Genomic DNA, 12,388 nt, shown 5'->3' on the forward strand with positions numbered 1-12,388 from the left:
GTGCTGAAGGGGGCAAACCTAACTCTGGTCCATGGCTTGTCCTTGCAGCTTTAGTAAAATTCCAGATAGTATCTTGCTACAACGTAAGTGGCATTTAGTTGTCTAAAACTCAATCTAGAAAGGTGACCAGATTTTCCAGTGCAGTGTATACAGTTATCCTAATTCCCTCTCCCCTGCTCTAACTAGTTTACACGTACACTGCTTGTAAATGGTCCATGGTTTGCCTCCTTAACCCTTTGGAAAGATGGTTTATTTAGTTTAACATGATAGCCACAACCTTGAATGAGAAACTGTTTTTTTAAACGTTAACTAAATGGTATAGGTGTGAGATATAAAAGTAGTAATATTCCAAAACGAGATGACTGTCTTTATAGACCAGTATTTTTTAAGGAGATTTATCTGGTTTATTCTCTTTTAATACTGTCTGCATAATTATAAGCAAACCCCATACTGATGAGCAGAGATCCCCATAGATACAAAGACGTATGAGCCTGGTAAGTGTTCTCTGTTGGCAGTTCATGTGCCTTTGTATGGTGTGTGGCCTAACTTTCTGACTATCTTGAAGATCTAATGTATGTAAATGCATTTGCCAGCCAGCATCCCATTGTATCTGTTATAAATAGCATTTGAATAATTAAACTTTTTTTAATTGTGAAAGATCAAAGAATGCTTCTTAACCAGGCCCCTGACGACTCCAGCTTTTTGGTATGTTAATCTTTCTCCTGGGAGGACCGTTGTGTCAGAGTGAACATTCAGAATTATAGCAAGAGTAGTCTTGATCGTGGAGTTATTCTGAGTAGAAAATGTGGGATTGTGATATTTTGCACATTTGCCCTTTGGTATGAATAGGACCAAGTCTGTGACTGCAGATACAAACACCGATCCCAGGCTCCAGCTCGGTTCCCTTGCAGAACAGCTGCAGTTTCCAGATGGAGTTTGCTTTGAAGTTGGGAGTTTGGGACTTTCTGACCTCCGTGACTCCGTGCCACCATCTCTCTAACAATCCTTGAAGAGTGGGGGAGTCTTCTAGCTGGCACACACTGTGCTTCAACAAGCCCCACTGGCAGATGGCCCCCTCGGGGCTGTAGCCAGCTGGCGTAACTTAGAGCAGCCCATAGCCTTCTCCGAGCGATGCTGGGATTGGCATGGAACCAGTTCCAGGATTGATGAGCTGTTACTGGCTCCTCTTTGGTCATCATTTCCCTCCTCCCTTCGCAGTCCCAGCTGGGTGCAGCTGAGGATCTGGCCCAATGTCTGGTTTAGCAATAGACTCTTTATCTTTGGTAATGAAGTCTGTTTGTTTTATCCTGAGCAGAGAATAGGATGGCAGGAATGGCTACACGTGTATAGATAAGTAAGCTATAAAAATTCATGGTGTATAACTGCAAACGTATTTTGGCTGCTGTCTCTTCAACTGGAACATGATTACCCAGATGTGATCTGCTGGTTACCGCTGGGATTCAAGCAGTTCTTCTTGCCAGCAGCCCAAAGAAGGGAACAGCTGTGAAACATACACTCAGAAAATTTCAATAGGTCTTTAACCTTCTAAGTAATTTGTTCTACAGTGTGACATTTAAAACAATAAACGTTGAAATGTGTGGGCATGAGTAGAAGAAATCCATGGAAAGAAGTTCCCCCCTGGCTGGCAGCTAATGGATTGCAATCCAATTATCTATGGGTTATTCTCCTTTCTGCATTATGCATAGCACATAATGAATGAGTACTTCTAGAGAAACATAGCTGAGGGCACAAGCAAAGGCGGCGCAGTATCTGGGATCTGAACACATCGCTGGCATGAACTGAAGGTGACCCAGTTGTTCACAGACCTGGTTGCTAATTGGGCAGTGTAAGCATGGCCAGCTTGACAAGTTTTGTTTCCCATCGTTGTTGTGCTGCGTGTTTGGTGGCCGCTCGGTTCCTTTCTTCCTCCCGCAGGTCATTACACTGCAGTAGCGAAGGCTGTAGTAGGACAGGGTATAGCTCTCTTAGTCTATCTTAAGAATCATAGTTTTGAGAAGGAACTTTACACGTTTGTTGGGGAAAGGTTTACCGAGCAAATGAGTTCTTGGAAATGCTGCTCCCTTTGTGGTCTCTGTCGTGCGCTTTGGGTTGGAGAATGGATTACTCATTTCCTCTGCGTGTGATAGTCTTATATGCAGCCATTAAATGCACACCCACGCATTCTGGATATGCCAGGTGTGATCTCTTTCTGACTTCTTTCTCTGTAGTATTTAATCCTCATTAAATCTTTTAGAGGTGACCAGAGTGTTCTGTATGTTCTGTTTACAGAAGTCCCTTCATCAGAAGAAAAATAGGGAGGGAAGGTATTTAAAACATGTTTTCCTTCCTAGAAACATCCCAGCATCTTGTGATGAAAACATCCTAACTCTTGGGATTGTAGCTACCTCAAGGATTTAGAAATCCTGCCTTCACTGAACTTCACAGTGCTTCATCATCTGGTTCCCACTTGAGTATCTGCATTTTCATTGACCTCACCACATCCTTCTCCTCACAGGTATACCAGGATTTTTTCCTGTGCTCTTTAAGAAGAAGTCAGCATTTTTTGGTGAAAGAATGTGTGTGTATTCTGGGTAAAGACTTGAACAGTCATGCTCTTAAAAAAGAAAAAAACTGACACTTAGGCTACATGGGACTCAGTACTAAAGAATGCCCCAGCAGTTCATTTAAGCTGGCATGGTGCTACTGCTTCTTAGACTCTATGAAAAAGGTAAATATATCTTTACGCTCTGAAATGTTCTTTTACTCCTTCCAGATCCAGGTCAGAACACAGTTCAGCAGGAGGGAAAGTTGTCTTCATTTGATGTGGGCAATATCTTGAATAGATGGTACAAAGGAAATATGCATTAGGTTAAGAGAGTCCTGCTCGTTGCTGACATGAATGCCCAAGAATAGACTTAGCTGGTTTGATTAGGATCAGAATCCTAATCTCCATACCAGCTGTTAATACAGAATAGCTCAAATTATCTAAGATTGTTGAGGTCAATAGTTTGCTGTGTAATCTCCCTACTTGAATATGTGTCCAGGGCCAAAACTATGTTTTGGAGATACTCCTTGCTCCTGCCTTTACTGGCAGGAGCTAAAGGGATGCCCTGTGGCAGGCGACAAAATGATTCCACAGGGATGAAGAACCAGAAGACCCCTCCTGCTGCCTTCAGGGCCAGGCTCTGAAGTGCAATATTGATGCCAGCTTACATGCACCGAAAAGGTGGGATCAAAACAGCTTGGTACATTGACTGCTGAATTACTATCTTGCCCCAGCTGATGCAGAGGGAGCTCCTTTGAAAAGCTAACCCCTGTTTGTGGGAGCTGAAATCTTAAAAAGCTGGTTTCAGGAATGTCTGTGGTAATTTCTTAATTAAAAGCTAGCGTGTCTATCCCTAAAACTTCAAAATGTAAGCAGTGTGGCAGTGCAACAGATAACAACAGCCTGTTCTGCAGCACGAGGTTCTCTGCATCTGCTTGCTCTTCAGTGTTTCAACCATGATCGTATAATCTTATTTACTAGTATTTCCATGGTGAACATATTTTCCTTCCTCTTTCCCTCTTTGAACAGTCAAATCTTGATGTCTTAAGCTGGTATGCCCCAAAATAGGCAGGACTTGGAAAAAAACCCAGCCCTGAGCCTCCCTGCGGTCTCCTCATCTGTCTAGCAGAGATGGCAATGCTCAGCTGTCCATGTAAGGATTCAGAGATGAAGGCTGTCATTTATTAAAGCCATTTGGGGACTCGTGTGCGAGAGGGACATTCCTGAGTTGAGGAGCTGATGACAGTGAATCTGGAAGACTTCATTTCCATCTCAGCAAGGCTGTTTTCCCTTCCTGCCAGGACTGGAGCTGTTTGGCAGGATGGGGGAACCTGCAGAGCCGACTCCGATGGTCTGCGGATAAGTAAGAGAAACAAGCATCTTTCTGATAAATGTTCTGGCTCTTCTTACGTACGGGAAACTTGACCTAAAAATTGTGTTTAGGATGTCTTTCACATCCTCCCTTCCCCAGAAAACACTGGAAGGAACCTCAATGTCTTATCTCTGTTTGTAAACCCACCTTTACTCTCTGTCTCTTTGTTGATAATGATTGGGTGGCTGCCACTTACTCAACCAGTTCTGGGTGAAATGGGCCAGAACTGCCAGCATCACTGCTGTGCACAACATTTTGAACACAAAAGATGCTTCAGTGAAACAAACCCAGTAATTTCCATGGAACTGCAGTAAAATACCTCTTGTAGCTAATTATCTGCTTAGTTAACATAGTAATACATGATTCTGTAAAAGCCTAAATAGATTAAACAGAAGTGGAAGTTTCTTGTAAAAGCCATTGATTGCTTTATATGCTAATCGCTGATAATTATTTAACACAATGCTTTCAGGAACGATTGTTCTGATAGCAGCTGAGAGGATCAGAAAGATTCAAGTGTCATTCTGTAAAGACCTGATTCCCCATCCGTTTGCAAGTTCTGGCATTCTTGGTAAGCCTCTGCAATGGGGTTAAGAGTTCCCAGAGTCAGAAAAGGTGAATTATTTCAATAGCAGATCCTAGATTATCTACGTATGCCAGCCCAGTTTCCCGTCAGAGCTATGGTGCTTTGGCACAAGGGTTTGGTGAGCTCTTCTGCGGAGCCAGTCAAGCTGGTATTGTCCGGAGGGATCAGTATTGCATGATGCAGGACAGCTGCTGTCCCAGGCCTCCAGGGACTGTGGATGTGAAGGTAAAAAAGGATCTGGGATCCTCTAGCAGCAGATATCCCCTTTGTTCCTTGCGGAAAGGTATCTTGGAATCCCAGACTGTTGGCCTTGAAAACATGGTGGAGACTTAAGTCACAAAAGATATTTCCCCCCCCCCATTTTGCAAATTCCAAGGTGGAAAGGAGGTGGGAGTGAGGGAGCCCAGCTGCTGGTGTGCACAGCAGCTGGAAGGGGCTGGCACGGGAGAAGCTGTGTGGTGGGTCCCCGTAAAAAGCACACTTGTTTGTGAAAAGAAACGTGAAGTTTCCAGAGCAAGTGCCCTGGGAATAGAGAGAAACAAGCGTTTCTGTGTAAGAGGGGACAAACTCTGTAGGGAATGTTCTCAATCAAATACATGTAAGCCAGGAATTTCCCAGTGCAGCCCTCCATGGCATTCATTACCAGCTAAGCTTCAGGCTAAGGCAAGGTCTGGAGAAAAACCACTATAGATGAGCCAAAGTGTTGGGTTTATTTTAATGTATTGGTAAGGAGGAAGGTGTGCGTTCCTCTGTGTCTCCAGGGGCTTGCTTTGCTGTGTAGGGACATCCACACCAGTGTCTTTTTACTGCTGTCTTGGGTAAAGGGAGCAGAATAGTTGAGTCCATCCTTCTGCCTCCAGGGCAGGATCCATCTACCTAAACCACATGTGGCAAATGTCTGTCTCACCTGCAGCCCACCTGAGTGTTTTATTAGCCTTGCTATTTACGATATTTTAAAAAGAAAATCTGAATCTGTGGTTTTAGTCAGTGACTATTTGCCCTTTTCCATTTGTAGCAATGTTCTGACATAGTTATTGTACCTATGGCTAAATAAGCCATTTCGGTTCTTTTCATTGTCATGTTTTCTAGACTTCAGATCATTCCCATTGCTTTCCTCTGGATTCTCTCCAGTTAACTCACATCATTTCTTGAAATTAAGTGCTCAGAGTGGACATGCACTGTTTCAGTTCCCCTTTTTGTCTGTAGAGAAAGCTGTTGCCTTCATGTGATGGAGAGCAAACCGAAGAGTGAACTTTCCAAAGGAGCGCAAGACAGCTGGGGTCCAGGGACTCATTTGAAGGTCTTATCTGGAACAGAAAAGAGAAGAAAAATCAAGATATTTCATTAAAATAATAAACTAAGTTTTATTATATGCTCCTTGGGGGTGGTGTAGGGGAAAAGTTCCTGCATGAAACCAGACCCCCGTTGCTTGCTCATCAGTGGGAGCTATAAGGAGGCATCTCTCCATCCATGTGCTTAGTAGGAGCACTACTGAGAGATGGTTCAGCCAAGTGACAGCCGTGAGACATCTGTTAGTGAAACAGGGTCACTCCTGCCAGGTTTTGCAGCCCAGGTTTGCTTTATTGCTCTCGCAGGTGAAGAAACCCGCCGCCTAGGAGGTCAGACTTGCTTAGGGAGCTGGAAACCAGGTGCAAACTTCCACAGCACCACTTCCAAGGAGTTGTTTTCGGCAAGCAACCGATACTGAAAGCAACCCTGGGAGTGGAGGAGCTTGTGTTTTTTATTTTTCTGGGTTTTAAGTCACCTGTGGTTCTGGGTTTTGCTTTTTGTGTCAGCTGTGGAAGCTGTGTGCTTATGTGTGAATGCTGGGGTGTGAAGAATTGCAGTTATCTTTGTTCGTGAAAATAGTCTGATTTTTTTTTTCCACCTGCAGCCTGTGACCCAAAGTGGGTATTTTACACTTCACTGCCTGCTTCCCGCTGCCTTCCACAAGCATCAACAGCTTCAGCCCTGACCCCTGTGTATTTCTTCCATTTATTTGTTATGTTCCCTATTACCTGTAGCCAGCTGCCTGGACTAATTACACAGCTCTTTACAGCCCCCTGGGGCAGACAGAGGTGGTGTCTGTGCGTTACAGTGTATAAATCAAGTTTGCATTTCTTCACCTTTTTTCATGATCTAGTCTTTCCTCCTTTCCTTTTAATGAGGCTGCGGAGAATAATCAGTGTGTTGTGTTATCACCTTTGCCAATGTTTAATTGTATTTGGCTTTATGGTGTCAGCCGTTGCCTTGAAAAATCCATACAGATATCCTCAAATTCACATCAGCAGGGAAGAGGGATATGTAACACCTTCCAACAAGAAGAGCAAGAATCGCGCATTTGAAGCAATGCAAGTAAAGCCAAACACGCCAGAAAATGTCAAAAGTAAAGTTACTGTTAAAAACTGCAATTCCAAAGGATCATCCTTCGGGACCGCAGTTTGCACTGGACAAATGGTGCTTGTAAATTACAATTCCAACACTTTTTTTGAAATATTGAAGCTGTGTTCCTTCTTGCCCTCTAACTCTTCTCTGTGCAATACTTGCCACTAAGAAAGGGGAGAGACTTCTCACTTCATTAGTCTTTTCATTCCTTTATTCAAAGTTGAAAAGTTAGACAGGAAAACACACAGCAGAAAAGACAGTGTTCCACTGGCGTGTGTTCTGTTGCATTCAGTGATAACAAAGGGGTAACAAGGCAGAGATTTAATTATTTCAGTGTAACCTGAGTTAAGTAAAAATACCATGCATACTCTGCCTAAAAAGTAAGAAAATTCAGTGGGAATTTTTTAACATAAAATAACTAGTTTGGCAAACTGTTACGCTAAAGAAACATTACATCTGAAGATAAAATCATCTTTACTTACTGTGTATCCTCTTCTCCAGTACTTGCTCAAAGATGTTTCAGCCCCCTTGGATACTCACTGTCAGTTCGAGTTTACAGCCACCTGCAATGAATGCACCTCTTTCTAATCTTAATTTTATAACGGCTGCGATTCTTGTTGATGCCTGTTCTAAAAATAAGCATTAAACTTCTAGCTATTTCTAGAATTCTTTCTTTAAACTCTGCCTCCAAATGCTCTGTAACTTACCACCAGAATGACAGGCAATTCAGCATGTTCATGTGTTTTTTCATCTTAAAGCAAATGCCCTTAAAAGGCTGTCTTAAACCAAGAAATAGCTGTGTATTCTCTAAATGTGATAGATCAGGCAGGGTAGGAGAAAAAAAAGCAGCTTCACTGTTGTGCTTTGGATAGAAACTAGCAGCAAAAAACATTTGTCAGTCTTTTGTGATTTGTTATAATAGGCTGGAAGGTGCCAAATCAATGCACATTCCCTATAGAAGTGTTTCTACTTGGTTAACCAGGTTAAACCACTTAGCTCTTATTTTATTATCTCATTAGCAATCAAAACCCCATGTTTTAGGGCTCCAAGTCAATGTCGTTACATGGACAGCCCTTGAAATTTGCCAGAATCCCCTGGACTCCACTAATTGTAATTGAAGTTGGCACAAATTTGAAATGAAGGCAGCGATAAGCTGTTCTGAGTCTTGGAGCATTGCGGAGCAGAATGTGAAATGCTTATAATATGAGGTTATTTAATCAGATTTAACCATTTTAGGGCAAAGATAATTTTGCTAGGGAGCTAAAAAATGGGCCCACATGATGATACACATTCCTCTACAAATCAGTATGAGATGCAAGTGTAATTGCATGTGAACATGGGGTGTTGAGCAGCAGACCTTGTCCGGTGTTCATGGAAATGATCACTTGAGTCCTTTCAGTCTTTAGTTCTCCATGAAATTAAAATTAATTTTGTAAACGTAGGCTTGCTCTGGCTTTTGGCTGACTTTGCAGACAATAGTAGACCCCAGCCATCATCCCCACTCCTTCTCCACTCCCTTCCCTGGTCTTTGTCTCCATTTCTCCAGTTCATGTAGGCCTGGTACGATAGACTCTCCCAGGAGCCCTCCTTCCTTCCTCCCTGGATGATGCTGATTGCTAATGGCTTGTTTATATCACGAGTGCACTGATTGTATTTTCTGCTTTCAGAGATTTACGTTTCAACCACATCAAGGAGATACAACCTGGAGCCTTCAGGAGGCTGAAGAACCTCAACACGCTGTAAGTTCCACTCGGTGATCCTGCAGTGAAGTTATCCATTTATTACTTGTGTCAGTACTATCCCCCATAATGGCTTAAAGATGGCCTTGGTCTTTTAGTTATTTCAGCCAAGTTGTGCATATCCAGCTAAAGCTTTAAAATTCTCTCTGTTCTACCCTGGATCATGTTTCTTACCCTTTTTAATTAAATGTGCAATTTAATAACTTACATTTTGGCAATTAACTTGTCTTTAAAAAAAAAAATATTAAAAATCCTAATGCATACGGTCACTGCCTGACGATGTTTCAGCAGGTATGGCTTTGGAGTAGCCTGTAAAAACAGTTCTGGCTTGGGATCAAGATAGCGGAGGGATGCATTAAGATCTTTGTCCTTTCTATGACCTCCTCAAATGCATAAACCACATTAGTTGCTCTACATGACATTGACTGAAGTGAGAGTGCATCCTTCCAGATTCCGTCTTGTCCCTATGCCTTGCCCTAGAATAAATGCCTACAACTATCCTACTGCAGCTAGGAGTGGGAGTAGAAAGCAGTTCCTTCAGTCTTGCATCCCAGCCAGAGCAGGCACACTCACGTCAGTCTGATCAACTACTGCACTAACAAGTTTCTTATTCTGCTCAAAGGAAATAGTGGGAGCTTTTGCTGCTTCTTGCCGCTGTAAGGCTGAGGGTTTGAAGATAGATATGAGTACATCTGCACCGTGTAGCCAAGAAGTTGAAAACAAACCAGCTCCCAAATCAGGAACAGAAGCTGTGTCAGCACAGTGCTGTGCTGGATGTAATTGGCCTTTTGAGACTCAGATCTGATTATTCGAGCCATAACATGGCGCTAACAGCTATAAGATTTCCAGGTCCAAGCTCGAATCTCCCGGTGAAGCAAACCGGCTAGCTTGGGAACCTGCACTGCACAACAGACATGCTCAGATTTCCTGGGTTCGTACATTCGTGGTCCCAAATGGCAAGAGAAAGTCCAGATTGTTTTTTTCTGTCTGACCTTGAAAGATCTGAAGTCCCTGATCCTATAAAGATGGCAATGCTGAAAGAAGGAAGACCTGGGCAATAAGGAATTCAGTCAATTGTAAGAAGTTGTAGGAAGAGTGGAAATACGGCAGGACTTTTATCATAGAGCCCTGTTCAATAGCTATCTTTTAAAAATCGTCATTTGCTAAAGATCGTCCCACTGTGTGTGGGGGACTGATTGGCTGACCCATGACTGCAGGATGCTTCAAAGTACCCTGGTCATGGCCCAGGCTCCTGCTCACAGGACTGGTGGTCAACTAGTAGACTGGTAGAAAACTTTATTGCCAATGATGCTGTTCATTCAGACCACAAGAACAGCCCATATTAGTCTCTCAAACAGCACCATGTGGTACTTAATTACCAAAACTAATAGAGAGAAAGGATACTTTGGATGGATTTCTGTCATTTGAGATAGGGTCAGATGGGGTGATAAATGTGAGTAAAAAATCTAGAGAGAAAATAGAGTCTGAGTCCGTAGGGTTTTACCTTATCACAAAGCTCTGCTGAGGCATCTTGATCTCCAGACCTGCTCTTCCACCCATGAAGCTCTCCTGAGCCGAGAAAACAAACTGTTCCAAATTATGTCATCTCTGTGAGATGCAGACAGATGTTTGGCAGACAGCTCGGCAGGACCGCCAGGCTAGTTTCAGCCGAACCCTGGGGAAACTAAGGATGCTGGCAGGCCTTCACTTGGAGAGATGCTCCACCCAACCTGCGGAGCCTTGTAAGAGATCCCAGTTTCTGCCCTGCCAGTGCCTTGGTCTAGGCAGGTCCCTGCCATCTGCAAGACTTCTGCTTCTGTCTTTCTGACTCCTGCCACTCTGTTTAAAGCTAGATATAGATACACAGCCTGGCTGAGGTGGAAAGACCTGTCTCTCTACAATACCTGTTCATGATCCATGAATTTGTCCCATTCTTTTTGCTTTCTGTCTCCACACCCTCCTGGACAGGGACATAATGACAGCAATCCCCTGAACAGATCCTAAAGGGAATAGGCATGAATGTCCCCCCTAACATCCCTAATCTCATGATTACGGATTCTGGGGCAGTAAGAGGAATGTGTTTTGCACAGATGGGGGGCAGGCTCCCCTGCTCTCCCTAAATAGTGTCCTACAGCCATTGTCAGAGCTGGAATACTGGACCAGGTGAAACACTGCTCTAACAAAATACTGCATTTTTATATTTGAATTCTGAAAATCAACTGGTTTTGCAGATGAAACCTTTCCATTTAGATAGTACTTCATATGGTTGGTTGGATTTCCTGGTTTGGCCAGCAAACTGGAAAAATCAGTTATTCTCACACTTGTAGTAGTTAACTCCCACGGATGAAGAGCTTGATAACTGAATGAAAGAATGTCAGACCTCGCACTCTTAAAGCAAATTTCTCTCCAGGAACTTTTGTTTTTCCAATTCCCACATCAAAACTGACAAGAGCTGAAGAATTTGCTGATGTTTCTTAGATGGTAAACTTTTGCCTGAGGACTCGTATAGGTCTTCAAGTGATAAAGAGAATAAATCCTTTAAAATCCCTGAGAGACTTGCTGGGAAAGTTTGGCCAGAATATTTGAAGTGAGAGGTTTGGAGGACAGAGTAGTTCAGGTTCCATATGCAGAGCTCTGAGCTTGCAGCTTTCTGCCATGGGAGTTAAATAAGTGTTCCTTAAGCAAATAAGTGCTTTTAAAAGAGCCTTTTCCTACAATGCTTTGGCCTGACAGAGGAAGGGCAGCAGATTCTGATGAAGCTTCTGTTCTGCATCTCCTTTTGGGCAGGATGGCTGTACTATATCCAAGTTTGACAGTTTATAAACCACCCTGATAAGGAAACCTTTGTCACCCACGTTGGATGCAGGGAGGTGGGCTGTGAGACTGACAGAAGAGGAGCCTGCCATGAATGTCCAGTGGGACTTTTCAACAGTTCAGCCCTTCCTCTGGCTCTGCTCTCTTCTTTTCTCTCCCTGGTGTGGAGGTTTGATAAATTACAGAGCACTAGTTTAAAATTAAAAACAAGAGCCCTGTTTGTCTGTGGAAGAGATACAGTCATTATATGTGTCTGACTGGGGACTCCTGGTACAGCACCACAGGTAATAAGCAATTATCCTAAATGCTGCACCACTGGGAGCTTGCTTGTCAGCCATCTGCAATGTTGTGTGCATTGAAGAAGCCCTCTTGGGCTAAACGTCTTAGACTGGTAAAGGTTTCCTCATCCCTTCCTATTGCCTCTTCTCAGTTCCCATGCAGATGTTGGTGTCAGGATCTCCTCTGTGTATTTTTAAACTCTTAATATGTCCCCTCAGTAAGAAAAAACAACAGGGTAGCAGGGAGAGGAAAAAACTCTTGTATGCCATCCACAAAATACCCACAGCTCCTCAACAGCTGTTTCGCTTGAGCTTGCCAACGCCAGCCACATCACTTAACCCACCATTAGCTCACAGCAGGTGGTGGACTGTGGAAGAGAGCAAACACATGGCGAGCCCGCGGTGAGGCATAGCATCTCATTGCTTTCCAGTCTTTGCTCCTTTAGGTCATCTTTGGGTGGGGATGGATGACGACACCCCTTGCATGACTGTCCCCTTACGTGTTTCCACAGGAGATCAGCACCCTGCCATGTTGTCCCAACTGGTTGGTTGCTGTATTTTCAAACCAAAGCCATCACAACCAAATGGTTGCTGCTACTTGAGTCTTTCCAGCATTGTCTATAGAAATGTCCAGCCCTGGGACCAAAGCACTATTTCTTAACTTCCCCAGTA

General features: G+C 43.5%; 1 protein-coding gene across 1 annotated transcript in view; it reads left to right on the forward strand.

Moving 5' to 3' along the window:
* The first annotated feature begins 8,221 nt into the window (after positions 1-8,221).
* LOC104833189 (peroxidasin homolog) overlaps positions 8,222-12,388 on the forward strand; it is a 35,001-nt gene continuing 30,834 nt past the window's right edge. The window contains exons 1-2 of the mRNA XM_010569765.1: positions 8,222-8,226; positions 8,553-8,624. Coding sequence (XP_010568067.1) covers positions 8,222-8,226; positions 8,553-8,624 — 77 coding nt within the window. The remainder of the gene's footprint in view (positions 8,227-8,552; positions 8,625-12,388) is intronic.

Source organism: Haliaeetus leucocephalus, unplaced genomic scaffold, assembly GCF_000737465.1.
Source record: "Haliaeetus leucocephalus isolate CR32 unplaced genomic scaffold, Haliaeetus_leucocephalus-4.0 Scaffold273, whole genome shotgun sequence".
NCBI classification, from domain to species: Eukaryota; Metazoa; Chordata; class Aves; order Accipitriformes; family Accipitridae; genus Haliaeetus; species Haliaeetus leucocephalus.